At 41.4% G+C, this 27899-nt stretch overlaps 1 protein-coding gene across 3 annotated transcripts in view; it reads right to left on the bottom strand.

The window, feature by feature from the left end:
* The window catches only part of EPS8L1 (EPS8 signaling adaptor L1), a 304222-nt gene that overhangs the window by 118858 nt on the left and 157465 nt on the right, over positions 1–27899 (bottom strand). For all 3 annotated transcript variants that reach the window (XM_077457059.1, XM_077457060.1, XM_077457061.1), the window contains 2 exons: positions 21437–21495; positions 1753–1914 (listed from right to left, as the gene is read on the bottom strand). In XM_077457059.1, coding sequence (XP_077313185.1) covers positions 1753–1914; positions 21437–21495 — 221 coding nt within the window. The remainder of the gene's footprint in view (positions 1–1752; positions 1915–21436; positions 21496–27899) is intronic.

The raw sequence follows: 27899 nt of genomic DNA, 5'->3' as shown, positions 1-27899 counted from the left end.
ATTGTATTTATGGATATTAACATGGTTTCCTTTCAGTCTGCAAAACTGTAATTTACTGCAAACTGGAGGTGCTCCGTACACAGTTGGTGCATGGAACGCACCAGAATGTAATTTTCTGCTTCTATGGTTAGCTCACTCATTTTTCCAGAAATCTGCACTAATTCTCTGCTTGCTGTGGCTGGATGCAACATCACTAAACAGAGACAAATGTACCCTGCCTGAGGAAGGACCATGTACACCTTTAGAGCATATCAAAATGTACACTCTCCTGTGCTGTGTGGCAAGTCTCAACGTGTTATCAGACTCTTATCTTGACATGTTAGTATATGTGGATAATGCACACCTCGCTGCCTTCCAAAGACTGGGAGAGTCCAAATGAACTGAAAGCATAGAAGAACACAGAGGTTGCATAGGCCAAGTGCATTATCCTCAATACATGCTGTACCACAATGGCAGGTTCCCAGTCGCCATTTCTTTTCATGTAAGGCCATTCCAGCTCAGTACCATCACGTGGAAGGCAATGTTTTGGCATTGTTGGGCAAGGCAGTCAACAGCAAGGTCCACATTACTGCTGACACGTGGTTCAGCAAGCATGGTCAGGGATAATATATTTTATGTTCACAGCACACTGGGTAACTCTGCTTACAACTAGGAAGAATACAGGACAGGGGTCAGTGCTGGAGCTTGTTTTGCCACCACCACATCTCCATAAAACTGGTGGTGATGATGCGAGGTCAGTCAGCTCCACCCCCTCATCCTCCTCCATGTCCTCCTCTGCTGATTTGTCCTATGAACCACCAGTACCCCCTAAGCTTTCAAGGAGCTATTCAACAATTCAGGCTAAAAGATGACATGCAGTGCTTCAGCTGGTCTGTCTAGCGTACAGGAGCCACACTGGAGCCACACTGTAGCAGAGATTTTCTAAGCTTTGCAGCCCAGAGATGGTTCATGCCATGAATTAGGGAGGATAATGGAGGGATATGCAAACATAAAAATTATCTGATGTCTGTAGGCACCTTATAGCTTACGTATGTTTTTTTCCTGTGTTTAAGGTGCTATTGAAATGTATGTTAAAAGGCAGGGCAGAAGATTTCCTGCATTACACTTTATTGTACCGTGTGTATAAGGCCGCGTACACAACACACAACCGGACTTTCCGGCAGACTAGGCCCGACCGGAATCAATCCGTCGGACAATCCGATGTGTGTGGGCTATTCCGAATGTTTTCCAAAAAAAAAAAAAATCTGACAGACCTAGAAATAGAACACGTTTCAAATCTGTCCTAAAGACTCAATTCCTATCGGGAGAACTGTTCGTCTGTATGCTGGTCTGACGGACCAAATACGACGCAAGGGAAGCTATTGGCTACTGGCTATTGAACTTCCTTTTTTAGTCCCGTCTTACGTCATCCCGTTCAAAACGAATGGACTTAGTCCATCGTGTGTCGCCAAGTCCATTCATCTGGAACTCCGCCGAAAAGTCCATCAGGAAGACCGTCGGACCTAGTCTGCCGGAAAGTCCGGTCGTGTCTACGCAGCATGACAGTTCTAAGGTTGCAATTGACCTCCTTTGCATTTCTTTGTATGTAGCAGGTCATATTGTGAAGGGTTTGCACTCAAATGCATGTATATGAACAGTTTTGTGTTCAAATGCAAAAGGCAGCGTTTGACACCACCATCTACAGTATATGAGCAATATCAAATCAAACTATTTATATGCTTTATATTTACACTGCGTTCCTGAGGCACTCACCTTGGATTCAAAATCTAGGAGTTTAACAGTGGAGCTGTTTACTTGTAACACCATTTCTTGGATCCAGACTTTACTTTTAGCATCCATCACAGTTAGTTTACGAATGGCATCCTCCACTGTATGGACATCATCATCCTCATCAATTGTGAATGTCACCAAATGCTGAAAAATGGATATTCCATCAAATAAAATATCTATACTTTATAGATAAAGACATTAACTTTTAAATGTTCCCCTTTTTTGACATATAGAGCTTTCTTTTGGTAGTATTTAATCACCACTGGGCTTTTTATTTTTGCTATATAAATGAAAAAATACAGAAAAAGAAAGAATTCTTAGTTTCTGTTATAAAATATTGCGAATAAATTTAGACCAAATTGTATTCTGCCACATTTTTTTGGTAAAAATAACCCAAATCATTGTATATTATTTAGCCTGTGTGAAAGTTATAGAGTCTACAATCTATAATTTTCACACAGACTAAATAATATACACTGATGTGTATGGTGTGTGTGTGTGTGTGTGTGTATATGAGAAAATGGTTCATTTCTGATGAACTGACTGCCTATCTAATTTCTTGAAGCTCTAAAATGCCAGGGCAGTACAAAAAACCCCCAGAGTAGACAGCCCTAGGTGGTTAATAAGGGGCCCTGGCGCACCAGGACAGTGAAACACCCACAAAATAACCCCATTTTGGAAAGCAGACACACAAGGTATTTTATAAGAGGCATAGTGAGTCTTTTGAAAATTGTAATTTTTTGCCACAGGTTTTTGGAAAATGCAGGAAAGAAACGTTTTTTTTATTTTACACCACGTTATCAATGTAATAACATATTTCTCACCGCATGAGCATATTTAGGATCACAACTCAAAACACATTCTGCTACTCCTTCTGAGTAATTAAAATACTGTGACAATCCTACGCTTATCACAAAATAATATATATACAAGTGCCCTATTGTAAGTAAATATACAGTGGTTGCAAACATAAGTGCTAATACATAAATTAAATGAGTGTATGTATATGAATACATGCACATCAACATGTTGGAAAATTTACTTGGGGCCCTTTTAAGGATCCAAGTAGGTATTCCCTTGTACTCTGCAAACAAGCTCAACAAATATAGGGACTCCACATATTGTAGTATATCCAAAAATCGCTTTATTTAAATTAAAATTACACCTCCAACCATTAAGTCACATGGTGTGTCGATACGCATGGTGTGGTTGCCAAGGTAACTTGCATGACAGACGAAACCGGAAATGAAGAGGGAGCCACGGACACAGAAGAAGACACAGAGGTATTCTTTTCTTTTAATGATTGTAAGTGAAATGATAATGTAAATAAAGTGATTTTCGGATAAACTACACTATGTGGGGTCCCTTACAGGGGCCACAAGTCCATTTTTCCTAATGTGAGCTACACTTGAGATAACCAAACCACGGTATAGAGAAACATTGATAATTTCACTGGAGTTGATGTTGGACTGACCCTTAGACAGGAAAGTGCATTTGACCTGAGTTCCAGGTCCACAAGTTGAGGTCAGCAAATATGTATATTGGGGGTGGGAGTCACTATAAGAAGAGTGAATTGTCAAGACATGTCTTCACGAGGTGCAAAAAATTGACCCAAGATATTTATCGCAATTGATATACTTATAGACTGCCAATTGCTGCTTTATTTATCAATTACTTACTGTGTTTATTGATATATTTGATGGAGGCATATTCACTGGTATATAGATTTTTTTTTTTAGCATATTGATGTATGTGTGTATCCAGATACATACATTAATTTCATTTATACTCCTGAGTACGGTGATACTACGTGCGAGACTTAAATGTAATTGAATGGTCACCTCTATAAGGGTGATCAAGTAATATAGCTTAGTGTAGCATAACCTATAGCAGCCCCTGTTCCTATAGGGCAAACAATCCTAGCCTACTGGTATTTGTCTGCCCCCCAGAAATGCCATGTTCATGGGCCAGGGAGTACAGGAGTTTAAAGAAAGGAAGAACAAAAGAATTCCTGCGGTTTCATGAGTGCAGTTGCACACTGGGGAGGACTGGGACTGGTGTCTCGCAGGAACTTATCAACCCATGCACATTCCTCCAGACTGCCAGGTCCCAGTGGCGGGATATGTTCTGGCATTCAGCTCCAGGGAAAACTGTTTTGCATCTCCCATGAAGCTGCGCTTCTCATAGACAGCTAAAGAGGAATGTTGTTTACTTATGTCGAGGAGGGGGCAGGTACTAAAGGGTGGTACAGTGAGTCGGGAAGTGGGCTATGATCAATTGTGATTGGCTTAATAACAGGGAGACGGTGGGTGCTAAATCCAGCGTGGCAGTGGGGACAGGTTTTTAGGCCAATCACAGTCTATCATAGCATCCCCTACTCTCTGTCTCCTGTCCTTTAGTACCTGCTCCCTCACAGACATAAATAGACAGCATTTCAACCGTAGCTGCCTCTGACAATCGCAGCTGTAGGGAAAACAAAGAAATGGGAATGACCTCTGTTCTTCTCCCTGTATTTCCACATTACTCAGGACACTGCAACTCCAGTTGCCGAGTTCAGGGGTCAGTAGTGAGGCCGAGTTCTGGGGTCGGTAGTAAGTGAGGCCAAGTTCAGGTGTCAGTAGTAAGTGAGGCCAAGTTCAGGGGTCAGTAGTAAGTGAGGCCAAGTTCAGGGGTCAGTAGTAAGTGAGGCCAAGTTCAGGGGTCGATAGTAAGTGAGGTGGAGTTCAGGGATCGGTTGTAAGTGAGGCAGAGTTCAGAAGTCTGAAATAAAAATCTTGGCTTTCAGACTAATGCTGTGCAACTGCATGAAAACATCCCCACACCATGGGTGCTGTGCAGTGTACCCGCAGTTTTCGTGTAGGGTAGCTACACTTTGCCATAGACTTCTATTATGTCCCATGGTTTTGAAACGCTTTCTGAAAGCGCAGGAAAAATCGCCCTTTCAGTTTTTGTTTTCAAAAAGCGCACAAAAGCCACGGGTACACTGCGCTGCAACCATGTAAAACATAGAAGACCAAAAGCATGTTTTATGGGTACAGGAAGGCTTTTGTTTTATTTAAACATGCCCTTTAAGCCCCTCCCACTGTATCATTTTGGCCACACCCACCATTTACTCTAGCTTTGAGGTGCACACCCCTTGTAATCAGCAATGGCCACTCAGCCCACCAATAATGGGCTGACAACAGCTGCTGCTTTAGTGTTCATATTTAGCTGTACACAGAGCGGTTAGCTGTGATTTGGGACAGATGTCCAAACCTGGGCGAAGGCTGACCTGAAAATGCTGATTGCATAACACGGTCATTCCAGCAGCAAGAGTCTGTGGATTCTTGCTGCAGGAATACGGCGCTGGAACCAACCTAGTGATGTGAAAGGGACCTAACTGGTGTGGTGGTGATCAGGAACACTGCGACTGCTGTGGCAGTGATTGAGGACCTTGAGTGGGTGGCAGTGATTAGGGACTGGAGAGAGTATTAAAAAAATATATATATATGAATTTTATTTTACAATTTTTTTTTCACTTTTTTTATACTATTTTTTTTTTTACATACTGTCACCAGAGTTGTCTTACTCTTGTTTGCTATTGTGATGCTGTGATTGGTCTCAGTTATCACGTGGTACAGGGGCATCTGTGATTGGCCCTGTACAATGTGTGATCACTGTGACCAATCACAGCATCACAATAATAAAAAAATGAATCATGAATGGCTGCTATTGGTCACAGTGATCACATATTACCTGGGATGATCATAACGTCCTGGTACCGATTGCTCAGTTCTGCTGTGTCCTTCGGACACAATTGTCACAGATTGCATCACTGCATGCCCTTAGGACCTGAGTTTCAAGAACCAGACTGTCAAAGCAGCAATCGAGAAGCATGATGGTAGATTAGACACCTTGAGACATTTATACACTGAACAGGTTGAGGATAATATGCCAAAAGTTTGGAGTATGTTTGAGCACCAAATTATCTTGGGCCAGTTCGGTGCCACAAGTCATTAGGGCATGCATTGCAAAACATCTAGACCTGGTGACCAATCAGTTCAGTTTATTGTTCAACCAGAATGCTAAAAAGGTCCATATCTCAAGCGTCCTTCACCTGTGACAAAGGTTCTAAAAAAATTCCAGGTGAAGGGATCACTCTCTTTGATGTCTGAGGAAGTTAGCCTGACAATTTTCTATACCTGGAATGTGTACCGCAGACAGAACGTGACACCACTAGGTCATTCATTTCCATTTCCTTCTCTGCAACCTAACTTCTTGTGCCTGCTTGATGGTTGATGTAGGCCATGGCCATGGTGTGGACTGACTGAACTAGCATCAGAACTTCCTGAAGCTGAGACATCCATTGCTACAGTTGAATGGGCCTGAGCTCAGGAACGTTTATTTGAAATTTGTATTCCCCTGAGGACCAGGCTCTCTGAGGTGCCTACTAATGTCCCAGTGCCAGAAAGGTCCACCCCACCGAAGACACCACCAGAGGATCTAGGTTGCAACATGAATTATTTTCTTCTGTAAGCCACACTTCCCTTCCACTTCCGCTTTCCAATGTCCCAGTAAAACTTTTGTTTATCGTTTTTAGCAGGAAGGATTAGAATCTAGATTTCTGAATTTTTCCAGTATTTGGTCAGTCTGCAAACTTTTGCTCAAAGGCAGCACTACGAGTCACAGCCAATTGTCCTGTGGCAAGAGAACAGCATTGAAGGCTCAGCAGAGCCAGAGTCCACTGGGTCAGATAGCAAGGAAAGGGGCTATGAGTATCACACCCTGCCCTGCGACCAGAGATTACACCTCGGCAGCACTATGCACGACTACTTATACTGGGATTGCATTGCCATTACAGTCAGCAGTTACATTTTCAACATCAGTACACATTACTATACATATAGTATGAAATCCCTAGATGCATGTCAAAACCAGGGCAGTAATTATATCAGATTCTAACCTCTGTCATCCTACTTTTTGTCCCCTGCTTAAGGTGTTTGTAAATCTTAGATTTTTTCTTTAAATAAAAATAACAAACATGCCTTACCCGCTCTGTGCAAATATTTTGCACAGAGCAACCCCAAACCTCCTCTTCTGTGGTCCACCCTGCTGGCACTCCAAGCCACTTTCCATGCGTCCATTGAAACAGATAATGGGACTCAGCCCCAGCCCCCCACTGATGTGTCACAGCTTTTGATTGATAGCAGCGAGAGCCAATGGCTTCTGCTGTTATCAATTTGTCCAATGAGAAGAGTGTCAGCGGCTGGAGCCACTGCGCTCGTGAACATCGCTGGATCGGATTGGATCTTGCTCAAGGAAGAAAAAGGAGGATCTGGGGGGCAGCTGCAGCACAGAAGGTTTTTCAGTTTAATGGATAGAATGCAATAAGGTGAAAAACCTTGAGACTTTACAACTACAACCACTTTAATGAAAACCCATGCACCAGGGTACAAGTGAACAGATTCCCCCAACTCTGGTGAGAGTAAGAAACTTTTCCTGGATGCTGCACCAGCGTCTCTGTTGCTAGTCAGGGTTCAGTTACTCTACAACCACAGGCTGTAGAGGAATGGGTGCTGGTCGGCTGACCAGGTGATGCTGAATCTTTTCTGCTCAGGACAGTTGCTCCTGTTTTTTTTTTATACTCTTTAATCCCCTCCCCTCTTTTCCTTTAATAAGTGTGTCATACGCAACCCGGGGGCATTTACATGCCCAAATATATATTTAATATCATAGATTTGAATTTTTACTAAAATAATCTTGCTATTGGGATCATTTGAAAAGTATAGATTAACACTGGGAGTATAAACATTTTTACTGCGTTTATCCTACCAATCCATGAGAGAGTTTTATATCTCATCATATTCAATTAGTCCTTGATCTTATTGAGCAAAGGAAAATAGTTAGCTTTAAACATATTACCCAGGGCTGATGTCAATTTTATGCCCAGATACCCCAACTCCTCCTTACACCACATGAAAGGGAACTTAGGTTGAATTGCTCTCTGCTCTTCCATCGATAAAATTATGTTCAGGATCTCAGATTTAGCCACATTTTAAAGTTTGTTAATTTAACATATCTCTAACTCCTTCTGCACTATAGGGATTGTTCTAGGGTTGGAAATATAACAGAGCAGATCATCTGCGAACGCAGCTACTTTATACTCCTTTTCTCCCACATGAATTCCTTTAATATCTAGTTTTTTTTGCGGATTGCAGCTAGCAGGGGAGAGGGGGCAACCCTGTCTTGTCCTGTTAAATAAATCAAGGGGAGAAGACAGGGTTCCATTTATTTTGATTCTGGCCATTGGGTGGTGGCAGAGGGAAGAGATCCATCTCATTATCCTCTCCCCCAACCCTAGATGTGTCAATGTTTGGAACATAAACCCCCATTCAACTCTGTCAAAAGCCGGGGTGCCCCTCCTAATTACTTTCTGAATCAAAAAAATAGATTTCAGGGAGTTATCTCTCCCTTCCCTCCCAGGCACAAATCCCTCTTGATTGTTATGTATCCACTTCGATAACCACAATCTTTCTGCTATTATTTTAGCGAAAATCTTTATGTTTGTATTTAAGAGCAATATTGGCCTATAACTACCTGGGGATGCTGGATCCTTCCCATCTTTCAAAATAAGTGTAATCTGTGCCAGTAGTGATTCCTTGTGGAACCTTTCCCCTTCTCCCAATGCATTCAAATAGTCACACAATTTAGGAAGAAAAACCTTAGAAACTTTTTATAGTATAAAATGAAGTATCCATCAGGATCCGGGCTCTTTCCCAGGGCTGTATTCTTTATTGCTCTATCCACCTCCTCCTGTGAGATAGGGGCTTTGAGAAGTTCCATCTCTTCCTTCTCTACCCTGGGAAGGTCTAGGTCCTGCATATACTCCATCACTGCTTACCTCCACTTCTCCCTATCTTCCCCTCTCTGATTTACATTATATAAAGCACTGTAATAGGAATGCAATATTTTTGTGATGTTAGGAGAAGAGCATTCCATCCCTCCCCTATCATCTCTGATCTTAGGTATAAAAGTCCTATTCTTTTTTTTCCTTTACCTTTCTTGCCATCCATTTTCCTGTTTTATTGCCCCACTGGTATCTTTCCTTATTTATTGACTGGAAGGCACATTTCCTCTCCTGTTCTAACAGCTCTTCTATTGCTCTTCTTATAACTATTAATTCTTGCCTTTCTGGAATCCCTTTAGGTCTCGTTCTTTACTCAAGTTCCTGAATCTCTCTATATAAAAGGGCCTTCTTTTTTTCCCGCTCCCATTCCAATCAAGATCCCCCTTATAAAAGCTTTGGGTGTTTTCCAGAGGGTTGCCTTAGATAATTCTGCCGTGTCATTGATCTCAAAAAAGGCCTCCAATTCCTGCTCTATCCTTTTAATTGACTCCGGGTCTTGAATAAGGGAGTCATTCAGCTTCCAATTTTTCCCCGTCAAAGCATCCCCCAATATTGGATTTTCACTGGGGCATGATCAGACAAGGCGATTGCTTTAATTTCTGCTCCCTTAAGGGATGGGACTAACTGATGTTCTATTAGGATATAGTCAATCCTTGAGAAAGACAGATGGACGGGAGAATAATACGTTTAATCTCGCTCCCTTGGGTGACTAATCCTCCATGCATCCAACAACTGAAAATCCAACAATACTGTTTTTTAATGCCTTCTGCCTTTGAGCTGCAAATCTAAGAACACCCCCTGAAGTATCAACTCTTAGGTCGATGCTCCAGTTTATCACCTGGAATAATTAATTTACCTTCTTTAAACACGTCAAGTTTTTTCAATACTTTCTTTAGAAATTTACCAGGGTCCTTATTCGGAGAGTAGATGTTTGCTATTGTACACATCATATTAAAGTTTCCCTTTTAATGTAATGTAATTAGAGGAAGTTCAAAAAGCGATTGGATATATTAAGCTAGGGAAGGCCCCAGGATCAGATGGTTTTACCATTGCGTATTCTAAAACTTTAATAACGTCTCTTAGTAAATTTATGTTTACGTTTTTTAATGCCTTGGGATTAGATACGACATTCCCGCATGATACATTAATGGCATATATATCAGTAATACATAAGGAGGGGAAAGATCTAACTGCCTGTGGCAGTTATAGGCTGATCTTGTTACTCAATACTGGTCTCAAAATGTTTACGAAAATGATAGCTACAGTACTAGGATACAAGAGCACATTTGTGCCTACTCAAGAAGCTAGGGATAATACAACAAAAGTGTTAAACATCCTATATGCGGCAAATAGGGACCGAACTCCCTGCATATTTCTAGGAACCGACGCAGAGAAGGCCTTCGATTGGGTCGATTGGCAATTTATGACGGCGGTCCTGAGATATGTAGGGATTGGAGATGCCATGATTTCAGGTATAGGTACATTTTACTCAGAACCCTCAGCTCGAATTAGAGCAAATGTGGTATTATTGGAACCCTTTATGATTAAAAACGGTACGAGACAAGGCTGCCCACTCCTATTTGCTCTATCATTAGAACCTTTTATGTATGGTCCAATTAAATCCGGACATAAGGGGAGTGACGATGGGGGATACCCAACAGAAGGTATCAGCATATGCGGATGATATGATGTTTTCACTGACAAATCTTATCATTTCCCTACCGACGCTCCTTCGGGAATTCAATAGGTATGGAACCCTGTCAAATTGAAAGATTAACCTCAATAAATCAGGGGCGATGGGAGTAGGGATAGGAAATCCTGAGCTGGAAAACTTCAAATTAACTTTCAATTTAAGTGGACTACAACTGCGTTGAGATATTTGGGGACAAATATACCCCCTAAAATGTCCCAAATATTTGAATTAAATTTTCCCCCCCGTTAAAAGATACAAGGGCACTACTTAATAAATGGCATTTAGGAGTACACTCATGGATAGGGAGGTGTAACATCATTAAGATGTGTATCCTTCCCAAATTCTTATATCTCCTGTTACCAATCTATATCCCCTCTAAATATTTTGATAAGGTGGCAACAATGATCTCTGAATTTATCTGGGCTCATAAATGACAGAGATTGAATAGAAAACAGCTTTCATACCCTAAAACCTGTGTCGGCCTGGCAGTACCTGATATACAGAGATACCAACAAGCAATACACTTAACGAGGCTAATTGACTGTAATCGACATCAAAAAAACTAAACTATGGCCAAGACTAGAACAATCTCAGAGTAGTATCTTACTTACTAGAGCACCATGGTGCCACTCATTAATGCCAAATGAAATAAAAAATCATCCGACGGTAGGTCTGACCGTGTGGATATGTAGGACACTCTTTACAAAATACTCTCTTACGTCAACATACTCTCTATTTTACCCGATTCTGGGGAACCCAATGTTCCCAACCGGAATTCAAGATCCAGTCTTTTATTTAATAAGACAGAATGGTCATTTTCAGGTATCTAATTTCCGGTCGAATAATAAATGGCCGTCAATGAGGGAATTTATGGATAAAACAAGAAGGTATAGATTAGATCAATGAAGAGCCCTACAGCTGACCCACTTTCTAAGATCTCCCCCCCCAGATAGTTTAATGAAAATCAGACTAGGTTTGAGACCTATTGTTCAGAAGAGGGGGCAATGCTACATGCATTATCAGCGGCATATAAGTTACTGATAGCACCAACGGAGAAATATCGCCTACCATGCCTTAGGGAATGGGAGTTGGATATTGGGCACGAGTTTACAGCACTCCAATGGCAAAGCATTATTAGTGTGAGAAATGGACCCTCGCGCTATTAAGTGTTAAACGTGAAGAAATAACTAAGTACGTATAAAAATGGAAAAATAGAAATTCTAACAATGTATAATCCACAGTGAAAGTAATACAAAAGTGCAAGTGTTGCTAAAAAAATGCAGCGGGACAAAATAGTTAACACCAACTATCACATGAGAATAAACAAAGTAAAGAGTCCTGCGCAAATCGTGCCACTGAAAAAATATGAATATATAAAAAATTATATATATAAAAAATATTAGAAAAGTCAATAATCAAAATAAACACACCGATGTGTGAAAACAGTGAAAAGCAGGAGAAAAAACTGGACCAACTGTTCCAAAATAGATATATCCAGGCTCTCAGAACTCTCACCTCAAAGATGGAATAATATGGCAAAGTACAATAACCCCAGAAGCTTCTCCTTTATTTCTCTCTATATAATGACCAAGGAATTGTAGATGAAGCCTGTAGTATATCCTTCTGTCACTAGAGGGCCATTTCCAACACTTGAATATAACACTGCAGCTTGTAATTCCGTGGTAAAGAGCTTAAACAGAACACAGAGGAGAGGGGGAGAGGGAGAAAAAGAGGGGACTCCGATCGTGTAGTGGTTTTTAATGAATGGACAAATTTATTAAGTAGTAAAATAGACTCTCACATTAGCAAAAAAAGGTTAAAGCAGAAAAGGTAAAATGAAGATCTGGCGTTTTCGGCCAGTCTTGCGCTGTTTCCGGTTTGTCCTACGGCCACTCCCTACGCGTTACGTCACGTCATGTGACTTCTTCATGGGGATCTTTACCACGGAATTACAAGCTGCAGTGTTATATTCAAGTGTTGGAAATGGCCCTCTAGTGGCAGAAGGATATACTACAGGCTTCATCTACAATTCCTTGGTCATTATATAGAGAGAAATAAAGGAGAAGCTTCTGGGGTTATTGTACTTTGCCCGATTATTCCATCTTTGAGGTGAGAGTTCTGAGAGCCTGGATATATCTATTTTGGAACAGTTGGTCCAGTTTTTTCTCCTGCTTTTCACTGTTTTCACACATCGGTGTGTTTATTTTGATTATTGACTTTTCTAATATTTTTTATATATATAATTTTTTATATATTCATATTTTTTCAGTGGCACGATTTGCGCAGGACTCTTTACTTTGTTTAAAGCATTATTAGTCTCATACATGGGACTACTATAAGTACCAGCATATAAGAGACAAATTTTAAAGTGGTTACCAGATGGTACCAACCGCCGATAAAACTTCAAAAGATATATCCCTCGTTATCGGATCAGTGTTGGAGGTGTCAAGAGGAAAGGGGAACAATCCTCCATATATTGTGGGCATGTCCAAAATTAGAAAATTACTGGAAGAAGATCCGACAAATAGCTCAACATTTTATGTAATATTTAATCCCAAATGATCCAGCTTTTTTCCTGCTTCATGTATCTAACATACCAAGCAGAAAATATAAAAAGTCAGTTCTCTGCCATCTTTTTAATGCTGCTAAGGCATGTATTCCTTTATGCTGGAAATCTACACAAGCACCATCTATTGGTATGTGGTTTAATAAAGTAGAGGGAATTAGAAAAATGGAGGAATTGATTTGCATAAAACACCATCAAAAGGAACAATATACTAAAACTTGGACACCTTGGAATAGATATATATTTTCCAAAGAGGGATGGACCCTGTTTGAAAGCGATAGGGTGGGCTAAATAAAGTTAAATTCTGGGGGGGACCATTTAGATTGACAGCGTAAATGGATTTTTCTAGAGACTGAGTAGCACGGGGGCAGGAGTGCGTTCGCCACCACCGGGTTCTGAGTTTTTTTTTTTTGTTTTTTTTTTTGTTAGGGGGGTTAAATGAGGGAAAATTTGAGCCAAGAAGAACTGGGACACATGTAGCAATAGGATATAATTTAAAAGTATAGACATTCAGTTAAAAGTCAGCTGCTACAAAAAGTAAAACTTTTAATTTTTTTTGTTTTTTTTGGCGGAACTCCGCTTTAAGTAATAAAATCTGCTGTGGTTTGCCTAACATTTAGGGCCCTTTTACACCATATCAGGGAAGATGAATGGAAGAGCAAATAGGGTGGACAGAGCAAATACCCTTGAGTGGCTAGACAGCAAAATTACAAACGTTTATATATATATAGTGTAAAGGACTAGCCTCAAATGCAGAGCTTTAAGGACACCGCCACTCGCGTTTTCTTCTTTTAAGGGCTTTGTTTGCCCATTTTTAGCAAATCAACATAGTTCAGCAAATCAAACCCCTTCGCAGGGGTTTTAGCATTCCTTTTTCCATCAACAAAATTGCATTTAGCCTAGTTGGTTCTCACTTGCAGCACTGCTGCTTCTGGCCTTACATGCCGGGCCCTTGTCTGTCTCCTACAGACTGTTTATCAACCAATTTGGTGTACACAGCTAGCAGCATCTTGCTGCACAGGCTCCCACCTGGAGCACCCCTGGGCCAGACTTCTTATCTGCTGGGGTGGAGCCCAGAACCATGGTCAGGCTATTACTAAAAGCCCAGCGCACACCTGACACATCAGTATGCTGGCTGTTCTGAATACCTGGACCCAGGATCGGAGATTTCATCCCACCCGGATCACTTTGAAATCTCCAGGCTCCAGGTCCCAAAACAAACTTAAGAAAACTTTGAGGAAACGGAAAAGCCAGTTTCCTCTTCATGTCACAAGCTCCCCGGAGCCTCTCAACCCATCTGGTTGAGAATTCTGGGTCACAACCTCCTTTTAGACCCTGGCAGGGCAATGCTATGCTCAATATATACACACAGTATCTCCCAAAAGTCAGTACACCCCTCACATTTTTGTAAATATTTTATTATATCTTTTCATGTGACAACACTGAAGAAATTACACTTTGCTACAATGTAAAGTAGTTAGTGCACAGCTTGTATAACAGTGTAAATTTGCTATTCCCTCCAAATAACTGAACACACAGCCATTAATGTCTAAACGGCTGGCAACAAAAGTGAGTACATCCCTAAGTGAAAATGTCCAAAGTGTCAATATTTTGTGTGGCCACCATTATTTTCCAGCACTGCCTTAACCCTCTTGGGCATGGAGTTCACCAGAGATTCACAGGTTGCCAATGGAGTCCTCTTCCACTCCTCCATGACGACATTATGTAGCTGGTGGATGTTAGACCTTGTGCGCCTCCACATTCCGTTTGAGAATACCCCACAAATGCGCAATAGGGTTTAGGTCTGGAGACATGCTTGGCCAGTCCATCACATTTACTCTCGGGTTCTTTAGCAAGGCAGTGGTCATCTTGGAGATCTTTTTGGGGTTATTATTTTGGAATACTGCCCTGCGACCCAATCTCCGAAGGGAGGAGATCATGCTCAGCTTCAGTATGTCACAGTACAAGTTGGCATTCATGGTTCCCTCAATGAACTGTAGCTCCCCAGTGCCAGCAACACTCATGCAGCCCCAGCACACGATACTCCCACCACCATGCTTGACACACTTGTCTTTGTATTCCTCACCTGGTTTCTGCCACACAAGCTTGACACCATCTGAACCAAATAAATGTATCTTGGTCTTATCAGACCACAGGACATGGTTCCAGTAATCCATGTTCTTAGCCTGCTTGTCTTCAGCAAACTGTTTGCTGGCTTTCTTGTACATCATCTTTAGAATAGACTTCCTTCTGGGACAGCAGCCATCCAGACCAATTTGATGCAGTGTGCGGCGTATGGTCTGAGCACCGACAGGCTGACCCCCCACCCCTTCAACCTCGGCAGCACTCACAGCACTGTCCTGTTAAACTGCTGTATGGTCTTGGCCATGGTGCTTCAGCTTAGTTTCAGGGTCTTGGAAATTTTCTTATATCCTAGGCCAAAAATTTTTTTTTTTCAGATCCTCAGAGAGTTCTTTGCCATGAGGTGCCATGTTGAACTTCCAGTGACCACTATGAGAGAGTGAGAGCGATAATACCAAATTTAACACACCTGCTCCACATTAACACTGAGTCACATGACACCGGGAGGGAAAATTAGGCCCAATTTGGACATATTCACTTAGGGGTGTACTCACTTTTGTTGCCAGCGGTTAATGGCTAACATTAATGGCTGTGTGTTGAGTTATTTTAAGGGGACAGCCAATTTACACTGTTGTAAAAGCTGTACACTCACTACTTTACATTGTATCAAAGTATAATTTCTTCAGTGTTGACACATGAAAAGATATAATAAAATATATACAAAAATGTGAGGGGTGTACTCACTTCTGTGAGATACTGTAAAAAAAAAAAAAATAAATAAAAATATATATATATATATATATATATGCGCTGTGAAATAGTATCTGCCTCCCTCTGATTTTATTTTTGTTGCATATTTGTTACATTTAAATGATACAGATCATCAAACAAATTTTAATATTACACAACCTGAGTAAATACAAAATGCAGTCTTGCCCCCCGCTACATTTATGAATGAACTGTGATAAAATAAATTTTTTGGAAAGCTGAGTAAATTTCACTGGCCAAATCCAGGCCCGATTACTGCCAGCCCTGTTGAATCAATACATCACCTAAATAGAAGCTGTCTGACAAAGTGAAGCATGCTAAAAGATTTAAAAAAAAAAAACACATCATGCCACGATCTAAAGAAATTTAAGAACAGATGAGAAATAAAGTAACATGACATGTAACTATCTTACAGGGTTACAAAGCCATTTCTAAGGCTTTGGGACTCCCCAGAGATGCCCGGCCTACCAAAATTTCTCCAAGACCACAAGAACTACTCATTCAAGAGGTCATAAAAGAACCCAGAGCAACATTTAAAGAACTGCAGGCCTCATTTGCTTCAGTCAGGGTCAGTGTTCATGACTCAATAATAAGAAAGAGGCTGGACAAAAATGGCATCCATGGAAGAGTTCTAAGGTGAAACCCACTGATGATCAAAAAGAACAAAGTTTCACCTCACATTTACCAAAAAACATCTTGATTATCCCCAAGACTTTTGGGCAAATATTCTTTGGACTGATGAGACAAAAGTTTAACTTTTTGGAATGTTTACATCCCGTTACATCTGGCATAAAACACAGCATTTCATAAAAAGAACATCATAGCAAGCCAAATATGGTGGTGGTAGTTTGGTGGTCTGGGGCTCCTGAAGGAGAATGTCTGGCCATCAGTTTGTGACTTTAACTTCAAGCTCACCTTGGTTATGCAGGACAATCCACTTACCAGCAAGTCCACCTCTGAATAGCTAAAAAAAACGAAATTAAGGTTTTGGAGCGGCCTAGTCAAAGTCTGGACTTAAATCCAATTGAGATGCTGTGGCATGACCTTAAACAGGCCGTTCATGCTCAAAAACCCTCCAATGTGGCTGAATTAAATCAATTCTGAGAAGAAGAGTGGGCCAAAATTCCTCCACAGCAATGTGAAATACTCATTGCCAGTTACCACACACACTTAAGTGCAGTTGTTGCCGCCAAGCAAGGGTGGCATATCCAGTTATTTGGTTTAGGGTGCAATTACTAATTCACATAGGGCCAAGTAGGTTTGGACAGCTTGAAGAGGAACTGCAGTTTGTAATAAAAACATCTTTGCCATTCTGAAGCTTCTGTCCAACCACTTTGTATATTATTTTATATATACTGTGATTTTTTTACTTGTCAAATTTGCTACAGAAATCTCACTCCACTAAGTCTGGCTGCATCCATTTTAACTTTGGGCAGCTGAAGCTGCTGCCTGTTCATGTCCTGGATTTACACAGACACACAGAGGCACACCTCCAGCTCTGCAACCCTGCAGCTCTCATTGGCCCTCTTATGACTCCCCCCCATCCCTTCCTGGCAAACTCTCACGAGAGTGAGAGAGGGGGCTGTGCATGATGTCATAAAGCTAGGCTTTTTACCAGACAAGAAACAGACAGTGAGCTGTATAAGGTATTTACTGACAGAAAAATAAGTTTTACTATACAAAGTTAAAACAACAAGGGCAGAAGATTTAATAGATGGAAAGGTTAAAACATGACTAAAGGTCCACTGGAATTATCATTTAAAAACACTAAATAAAAAAACACAACAGTGCAGTGCTAAAAAAATGAATTATATACTTAGTAAAAAAATTCCTGCTAAAACCATATGTGTCAAAATGCTAGAAAAGTGTACCATACTCAATTACAAAGGAAAATTGACAAATGAATAGTGCTCAAATAAGACATCAAAACGTGCTAGTCCATAATATTTGTCCAAAAGTGTAGTAATCCAGAAAAGTGGTTAATACTCCCAGCTGTCAACCACAAAGTGCACATTTAATCCACTCCTCCACCACTTTGCACTCACCAGAAGATTAATGTTAATTAGCCTGTACAGATATTCCATCCTCTCAGGGACTCTGTGATGTCTGTTCTTCTGGATGAAAATAACTTTTCGGCATACATCCTATAGAGGAAATATTCACCACCCAAAACCAAGAATTTGATATATGGGGGTTATTTACATAAGGCAAATCCACTTTGCACTAAAAGTTCACTGCAAGTGCACTTGAAAGTGCACTTGGAAGTGCAGTCACTTTAAATCTGAAGGGTATATCTGAAATGAAGGGAAGCTCTGCTGATTTTTATCATCCAATCATGTGCAAGCTAAAATGTTCTTTTTTATTAAGTGTCCTTGCATAGCAAGACCACTTACTGTTATTTTACACATAAATTATTATTCTTATTATAGCCAAATTTACCACCCTAACTCCTCCCACAGCTTTTACACTACATAGACAGTAATATATTGAAACGTGGGATTGTTCCCGATTGGTGTGCTATTACTTTGTGGAATGTTTCGCTGAATGGTTCACGAAATATTGTCGTTTTTGCAGAAAAATTGGTCCCATAGGAATGAATGGCGAAATGTTCAAAACTAGAGTGGGAGGTGACAAAAGTTGACAACCCCATGATCAGCCAAAACATTATGACCACCCCATGATCAGCCAAAACATTATGACCACCCCTTGATCAGCCAAAACATTATGACCACCCCATGGAAAAAAAAAATAATAATTTTTGAAAAAAATCTTGACCTCTTTCAACTAATGATGGGACTTCTTCAACTTTTTTACTACTATTTATACTTTTTAAAATATTAAGCTTTTTAACACTTTTCACAGTTACTACAGCCCCTCAAACCACACAACAGTTACTCCGCCCACTCCTGTTGTAGACTACTGTAGGTGGAGGCAAGAACATTTCACACAATTTCCTCTGAAATTGTAGCTTTTTTTAGTTTTCCTTGCATGTCCCCCTTGGTCTACAGCGACTGCACTTCCAAGTGCACTTGTAGTGCAAAGTGGATTTGCCTTTAGTAAATAACCCCCATGGTGTAGTTTTAATTGGTAGTTTATAAAACACTAAAAACTCACACGGATACAGAACAAACAAACAAATGCAGGCAAAATGTACTCCAATGGCCGTTGTCCTGAGACACAAAGCCAGTGGAATGATGTCAGTGTACAAGGATCATCATTTAAAAAAAGGCAAAAATCAGGAGGGGGCAAAATACTTTTGCAGCACTGTATATATACATACATACATACATACATACTGGGGGTTATTTACTAAAGGAAAATCCACTTTGCACTGCAAGTGCACTGGGAAGTAAAGTCGCTGTAGATCCGAGGGGGACAAGCAAGGAAAATAAAAAACAGCATTTTAGCTTGCACATGATTGGATGATAAAATCAGCAGAGCTTCCACTCATTTCAGATCAAACCCTTAGATTTAGGCCTCATGCACACGAGACGCAGTTAAACGCGCGTTCAGATGCAGTTGGACAGTTTTTTCAACTGCACCTGAACTCATTCAATGTTATCCTATGTGTCCATGCACACAGTCTCGTTTTTTTCCGTTTATATGCAGTTGCGTTTAATCTCGTTTTTCCAGAAGCAAAAAAATGCGTTCAGAAACTAAAATTTCTGCGTTTCAGACGCAAAACGCGGCAAAACGCGGTAAAACGCGGCAAAACGCCGCTACCGCGTTTAGCCGCGTTTAGCCGCGTTTGCGTTTATATGCGTTTTTAAAGGTGACCTTTTTTTTTACATTAAAAATCTCAAAAATGATTGCAAATGATGAAAAACCATTAGAAAAATATTTTAAACAATTGCAATTGCAAGTGGACAATCCACAACTTGTGGCAAGTGATGTGGCAAGTGGACAATCCACAACTTGTGGCAAGTGACATGGCAGGTGGCAAGTGATGTGGCAAGTGGACAATCCACAACTTGTGGCAAGTGACGTGGCAGGAGAAGTGGCAAGTGACGTGGAAAGTGGACAATAGACAACTTGTGGCAGGTGACGTGGCAAGTGACCTGGCAGGTGACGCGGCAAGTGACTTGGCAGGTGACGTGGCAAGTGGAAAATCAACAACTTGTGGCAGGTGACTGGCATGTGACGTGGCAAGTGGACAATCCATAACTTGTGGCAGGTGACGTGGCAAGTGACGTGGCAAGTGGACAATCCACTTGTGGCAGGGGATGTGGCAAGTGACGTGGCAAGTGGACAATCCACTTGTGGCAGGTGATGTGGCAAGTGACGTGGCGAGTGGACAATCCACAACTTGTGTCAGGTGACGTGGCAAGTGGACAATCCACAACTTGTGGCAGGTGATGGGGCAAGTGATGTGGCAAGTGGACAATCCACTTGTGGCAGGGGATGTGGCAAGTGACGTGGCGAGTGGACAATCCACAACTTGTGTCAGGTGACGTGGCGAGTGGACAATCCACAACTTGTGGCAGGTGATGTGGCAAGTGATGTGGCAAGTGGACAATCCAAAACTTGTGGCAGGTGACGTGGCAAGTGACGTGGCAGGTGACGTGGCAAGTGATGTGGCAAGTGGACAATCCACAGCTTGTGGCAAGTGACGTGGCAAGTGGACAATCCACAACTTGTGGCAGGTGACGTGGCAAGTGAACAATCCACAACTTGTGGCAGGTGACGTGGCAAGTGGACAATCCACAACTTGTGGCAGGTGATGTGGCAAGTGATGTGGCAAGTGGACAATCCACTTGTGGCAGGTGACGTGGCAGGGGACGTGGCAAGGGACGTGGCAAGTGGACAATCCACAACTTGTGGCAGGTGATGTGACTGGTGACGTGGCAAGTGGACAATCCACAGCTTGTGGCAGGTGGCATGGCAGATGACGTGGAAAGTGGACAATTCACATCTCGTGGCAAGTGACGTGGCAGGTGATGTGGCAAGTGACGTGGCAAGTGGACAATCCACAATTTGTGGCAGGTGACGTGGCAGGTGATGTGGCAAGTGGACAATCCCCAACTTGTGGCAAGTGACGTGGCAAGTGGACAATCCACAACTTGTGGCAGGTGCCGTGGCAAGTGACACGGCAAATGCAAGTGTACAACTGCTCTCTATGCTGCTGCTGCTCACTCTGATCAAAATAGCAGAAATAGTTAAAAAAAATGCTTTGAGAGCTTGGGGAGGGTCTACATGATGTTATCTTTATAAACGCGTTTAAACGCAAACGCGTCTAAACGCGTCTAAACGCGTCTAAACGCGGCATGCAAACGCGGCAAAACGCGCGTTTCTAAACGCGCGTTTCAGCTTTTTTTTAACAGAGGTTTCATCTGCGTCTCGTGTGCATGAGGCCTTAGAGCGACTGCACTTCCAAGTGCACTTTCAGTGCAAAGTGGATTTGCCTTTCGTAAATAACCCCCACTGTGTATTTTGCGTGGACTGCCATTTCATCTTAAAGATATGAACACCATATGTGCCTTATGTTGGTAGTGGACCTTACATTCAGCTAACATGCTTTATTATTTTTTTTAAAAAAGTAGGCTGACATGTATTTCTCTGTAAAAAGCCCAAATGCATGCATGTCCCTTTATGAATGGTAAGCAAAGAATACATTCCTGCATACTGAATGGAAGGATAGCACTGCATATTCAGCAAAGACCAAGATACTTACATTCACTGGGTATTCTGACACATCAGCCATGATAACATTTGAATATCTCTTCCTTTGTTCTGTCGAGTAAAAGAAAATTATATTAATAAAACACACACTTTTGTAGTATGCACATTTTAAATGACTGATTACATAAAGCTGTAACGTTTAAAAAGCTAATGTGCACACAAATCCTGTGTCAGTGTAATAACACCCAGTAACATAACTGAGGGAGGAGAAGTTTCCTTACAAAAAATAACATATAGACCATATTCCCTTTGAAACACACAGATATTGACACCCTCTTATACCGGCTGTGCCATTTGTTACATTTTTGTTTTATAGAATACTGTGACACGCAACATTCTATGAGACTTAGAAATGTCCAACATAGAGTTTCCTATCTACTGCACCACTTGCAAGATATGAAACCATGGCATTCTCTCTTGCTCTAATCTGTCAGTGTCGCTAAATTGGCAGTCACACATGCTGCAGTCTTTTCAATGAGGCCTGGTCCCCACCTATGTATTTTTAGTGCATTTTCAGTTTTGCAGAAACATACTACAGTCCATTTAATATGGTTTTCTATGGATGTAGTTTATATCTGTGCATTTTATGGAAACGGCCAGGGTTTTTTTTCTGGTTCTTGGTTCCATACACTTCAATGGTTTAACCGCTTAAAGCGGGATTCCGCTGTTTTTTTTTTTTTCTTACCTGTGTCACAGGTGGGCGACTGCTACCGTCTGTTAGCATCCACGCTCGGCGTTTTTTTGACCCCCGGCGCGACGATTCTTTTGCTTGGGATAAGTTTAAAAAAAGTACTCAGGCGTTTTCCATTTTAAGTGTGGGCGTCTGAAGCCCACAGGCATTTACTTCCTCTATTTGATGACGCTCGGCTCCCAGCATGCTCCGCTCCATCTCGCGCATGCTCACTGATAGCAGTGAGCAGCGCTGTAAAAGTTTCTTGTTACCATCACAACGGGCGGCGTCCCGGAAGTTCCCGCCCTGTTGTGATATATATATGTGTGTGCAATGGTGGTAATGGCAGATACAGCTGCCTGCCCACTTTAAAAATGGCAAATTCGGACACGCCCTCGTCACGTGACCGGCGTCCTCCCGAAATCTCACGAGATTTCGCAATTTCATTGTCCCCCCATGGATTCTTGGGAAATAGCTTAGAAATTTCCCAGGGACCATTGCGAGGAGGATAACCACGCCTACTCCCACGGGAGGACAGCCCGGAAGTCAGCAGAAACATCTGAAATATAAGGTAAGTAATGAATATTTTTTTTTTTCAGGGTTCATTTAGGTAAGTATGCTATCTTGTGATTTTAATAATATGAAGTTGAATTTTTAGGTACAAAACCGCTTTAAGGTCCACCTCCTGCACATTTACGTTGGCAGAATGGCACGGCTGGGCACATCAACGTACAGATACGTTGCCCTTTAAGTGCCCAGCCGTGGGTCGCGCGCGTGACCGGGTTTCTGAGCTCCGTGGCCGCGGGACCCGTGGACCCGATCGCCGCTGGTGTCCCGCAATCGGGTCACAGAGCTGAAGAACGAGGAGAGATATGTGTAAACAAACCTCTCCCCGTGCTTCCTAGTGTGTCTGTCACTGTTCCCTGTTATGGGGAAAGACAATCAGTGATGTCACATGCCAAGCCACGCCCCCAACAGTAAAAGAACACACACACGTCACACTTAACCCCTCCCCGCCCCCTAGTGGTTAACTCCTTCACTGCCAGTGACATTTACACAGAAATAAGTGCATTTAAATAGCACTGATTGCTGTATAAATGACAATGGTCCCAAAAATGTTTCAAAAATGTCCTATGACATAATGTAGCAGTCACAATAAAAATCACTGATTTCCACAATTACTAGTAAGAAAAAAAATATTATTAAAAATGCTATAAAACTATTCCCTATTTTGTAAACGTATTAACTTTTGCGTCGGTTGACAGCAGAAAGCCTTTGATTTTGTTTTGTGTACCCTATGGATCAGGTTCAGAGTTTTAATTTTATTGTCTCTTGCTTCCCGGCCGGGCATAAAGCCCACTTGTTTGGGGCCAATACGTTTTTCAAATAGGGGTCTTAGCCTGTTAGCTAGAGTTTTGGTCAAAGGTTTTAAATCAATGTTTAATAAGGAGATTGGCCTATAATTTGGGCATTCGGTGGGATCTTTGTCAGGTTTTGTTATTACTGACATACAGGCTAGCAAGAATTCTCTGGTGGTAGTTTGGTCTTTGTTTATTGAGTTGAGCGTTTCTGTTAAAAGGTTTGGTAAGCATGGGTGCAAACAACTTGTAATATTGTGAAGTGAAACCATCCAGTCCAGGGCTTTTACTGGTTTTCAAATCTTTGTTAGTAGAGGATATTTCTTCAGAGGAGATAGGCTTTTCTAAATGTTCAGTATCACTTTGGGATAAGGTGAGCATTTTGCATTTGATTAGGTAATCAGTGATTATTTGTTCTCTATTGTCTGGTAAGGAAGCTGGTTTGTTTTGTACTGGGATATTCTATAGTTTAGAATAGTACCGTATATACTCGAGTATAGGCCGACCCGAATATAAGCCGAGGCCCCCAATTTACCCCCAAAAAAACTGGCAAACTTATTGACTCGTGTATAAGCCGAGGGTGAGACATGCCTGTCCATCCCTGTGTGTGTGTCCGTCCCTGTGTGTCCGTCCATCCCTGTGTGTCCGTCCATCCCTGTGTGTGTGTGTGTCCATCCATCCATCCATCCCTGTGTGTGTGTGTGTCCATCCATCCATCCATCCCTGTGTGTGTGTGTGTCCATCCATCCATCCATCCCTGTGTGTGTGTGTCTCCATCCATCCATCCATCCCTGTGTGTGTGTGTCTCCATCCATCCATCCATCCCTGTGTGTGTGTGTCTCCATCCATCCATCCATCCCTGTGTGTGTGTGTCTCCATCCATCCATCCATCCCTGTGTGTGTGTGTCTCCATCCATCCATCCCTGTGTGTGTGTGTCCGTGTGTGTGTGTGTGTGTGTGTGTGTGTGTGTGTGTGTGTGTGTGTGTGTGTGTGTGTGTCCAGCCTACCTGTGTCCCGAGCCTGTGTCCCGAGCCTCCGTCCCGTGCCTTGCCTCCTTGCCTCCGTCCCGTGCCGTGCCTTGCCTCCTTGCCTCCGTCCCGTGCCGTGCCTTGCCTCCTTGCCTCCGTCCCGTGTCGTGCCTTGCCTCCGTCCCGTCCCGTGCCGTGCATCCGTCCCGTGCCTTGCCAGGATCGCCGCTCTTCGTCGGCGCCTCGGCGGCCATTCTAAAATTCAAAAGCCGCGCCTCCGCCTTCGCCTGTGATAGGCGGAACACTGAATTTCCCAGCAGCCTGTGTTCCGCCTATCACGGACATCGTCTCATCCTCGTACTACGGACGAGGATGAGACGATGTCCGTGATAGGCGGAACACAGGCTGCTGGGAAATTCAGTGTTCCGCCTATCACAGGCGGAGGCGGAGGCGGAGGCGCGGCTTTCGAATTGTAGTATGTCCGCCGTCTGTCTGCTCGATACGCTGATCGAGCAGTCAGACGGCGATGACTCGAGTATAAGCCGAGGGGGGCACTTTCAGCCTCAAAAAAGAGCCTGAAAATCTCGGCTTATACTCGAGTATATACGGTAATTGTGAAAAACAGTTCAGTTAGTTTGGGTCATACAGTATATCGGTTTTACTTCTTTATTGTAAATACAATGAATGTTTCCAGCCATTTTAGTTTCTTTAAGTGCTTTCGCTAAGTATTTGCCCCGATGATCCATGTTCATAGTAAATAGATTTTTTAAGAAAAACTGATCTTTTTATCCTTGAATTTAGTAATACATGTAATGCCTTTTTGATTGAAATTTGGTCTTGTTCTGTTTTCAGTGCTAAGGTGTGTTTATAGATGTGATATTTTAACTGATAAATCAGTAACGTTTTTTTCCTCCTTATTTCTTTTTTCTAGCTCCCCATTTAATTAGTTCACCTCATTTTATAGTTTTGTGGGCTTCCCATATTGTCATGGGAGATAAATCGGGGTGGAATTTGTTTGAAAATTGTTCAGTATTGATTCCCGAATTTGGGATTGAATTGTGATGTCAGTTAGAAGCATAGAAATATGTTAGTCATATTTAATGTTATTGAAATGGGAGCATGAGCAGAGATTGAGATAATACCAATTTCTGCTTTCTCTAGATCCGTAAGGTCCATTTGTGTTACGAAATGATGGTCTATTCCGGTATAATGTTTATGTGAGGCAGAATAGAATGTGAAGACTTTTCCTGTTGGATGTAGTGTTCTCCATGTGTCCATCAAAGTAAAGGATTTTAATAAAGTTTTTTTTATTTTTTAAGATTTTGTAGGCTGTGTAAGTTTTTCCTGATGACGTGTCCTTTAATAGGGTTCAATCTTTTATTAATCACTTTGCCTGTGAACACACCACTTGTATTCCAGAGAAGTGAGAAACTGTTAAGCCCCATACACACTATCAGATTTTCTGCTGATTTTTTCCTTCAGATTTACCAAAACCATATAATATGAGGTCAAACTTTAGGAGTTTCAATTTGTATGCAATCAGGCAGGCCCTTGCACTACATGGTTTTGGTAAATCTGAACGAAGAAATCAGCAGAAAATCTGATAGTGTGTATGGGACTTTAGAGACTGTAGCTTGTTGTGTTAACTTTAGTAAGTGTGATATCTAAAAAATGTGAGATGGCGCTGCTGCAATCCGACAAATATATAAATACAATAATAAGCAATAAACAGTAGGGACAAGAGGGGGGGGTAGGTCGCGCTATGGAACAATTAGCACAATAAGATATAGTTCTGGTAAGAGCGGCCTCTATTATTTTCCACCCAATTTGGGTGGAACAGTAAAATGAAATAAGGAGAAAAATAGATTTGGCGCTATACCTTTTTTGACTCAAACTGAATAAATAAATATAATTTACAAAGATTTTTCAGCGTGCTGGTAAGTAATAAAAATAGAAAAAAATAATATAAAATAAAATAAAGAGATGAAAGTGGAGAACTCTCTGTGTGATACCTGACGGAAATATGTGGTAATTATTCCTATATATATATACTTGTCAGTAAATATCAATACAGCATTAAAACTATAGACCATAAGTAGCTATTCAGACATGCTATTCCTTAATTCAAATATTAAAGTGCAAGTGCCAGTGAAAAAACATGTGCCAATACTTGGATGCACAGAAAACAAAATAAATGTCCAATCATATTATATCTCCATATGTGCATATAATAAATATCATGTGATAAAAAGTCTGTGTATAAAAAATCTGTGAATAAAAATAAAAATAAAAATAATAAATAATAAATAATGACAATTAAATGAAGATAAAAATAAAAATATATATATCAATACCACAAGTGAAATGAAAATTATGCCGGGACCAATGTGATAAAAGACTTGATATTAAATTTGATGGAAGAAATTAATATAAAAATTAATATAAAAAGATTGATATAAAAAACTGTGAAAAAATAGTGAGAAAAAAGTATAAAAATATAAAAATAAAAATAAAAATAAAAATGTAAAAATGGTGAAAAAATTGTGAAAAAATGGTGAAAGAATTCTTCTATAAGTGGGGGAGAGGTGGAGGGGGTGACTTCAACTGTTGCTCCCGGTGCTCAGTGACCACTTATGTAATTTGCTCTCACTAGAGGTATGACCCCGTCCGGGGTGGATCAGCCTTCACAGTATAAGCCACTGTGTCGCTCTCTGGCTTGCCTCTGCTGTGGTGCTGGGAGTCCCTCGTTCCTCCGTTGGTGTAGTGTGCCACGTTATATACAACAAGAAAGAGGCATATCCATGGTGTAGTACGTTTAAAAATGTGAATTTTATTTAAAAAAACGTAAAACTACTCACAAGCGATCAATGCAATCTCGTTTGTTATACTGCGTGCTTTTTAAATGTCCCGCTCGGCTTCCTCGCCGTCTGAGCTAAAGGTGTATGCTGTCTGGCCAGTTCAGCTTAGCTCAGACGGCGAGGAAGCCGAGCGGGACATTTAAAAAGCAAGCAGTATAACAAACGAGATTGCATGGCACAACCCATTCTCAGACAGACACAATTAAAACTGCAAGACCCCAAACCTCGCCACTAATACAATACAACAACAATACACTCAGCCAAAAAACAGGGCCACGAAGATGGCAAGAATGGAGTAAACCACCCGCCCCAAGATGGATGTCAAGATCACTACAGAGAAGAGAAAAGGAGGAGATAAGAACCCTCCTGAGCACATTATGCAATAAACTATGTGACAGCTAAAAAAGTAAAAAAAAAGACAACGACAACCACCCATAACCCAATTTGTCCCAGGAAATTTACCCATTACAAGGTATATAAATATACAAACAATAAATGACATCATTAGAAATCAGTAGCTGGAACATTCAGGGTCTGAATGCGTCAGCCTTCGGATCCAAAGTAAATGATCCAGATTTCAAACAAAGACTATGTGAGACG

This window comes from Lithobates pipiens, unplaced genomic scaffold, assembly GCF_037356315.1.
Source record: "Lithobates pipiens isolate NorthernLeopardFrog02 unplaced genomic scaffold, aLitPip1_a1.2 Scaffold_27, whole genome shotgun sequence".
Lineage (NCBI taxonomy): Eukaryota > Metazoa > Chordata > Amphibia > Anura > Ranidae > Lithobates > Lithobates pipiens.
This window is presented reverse-complemented; position numbering and strand designations above follow the sequence as displayed.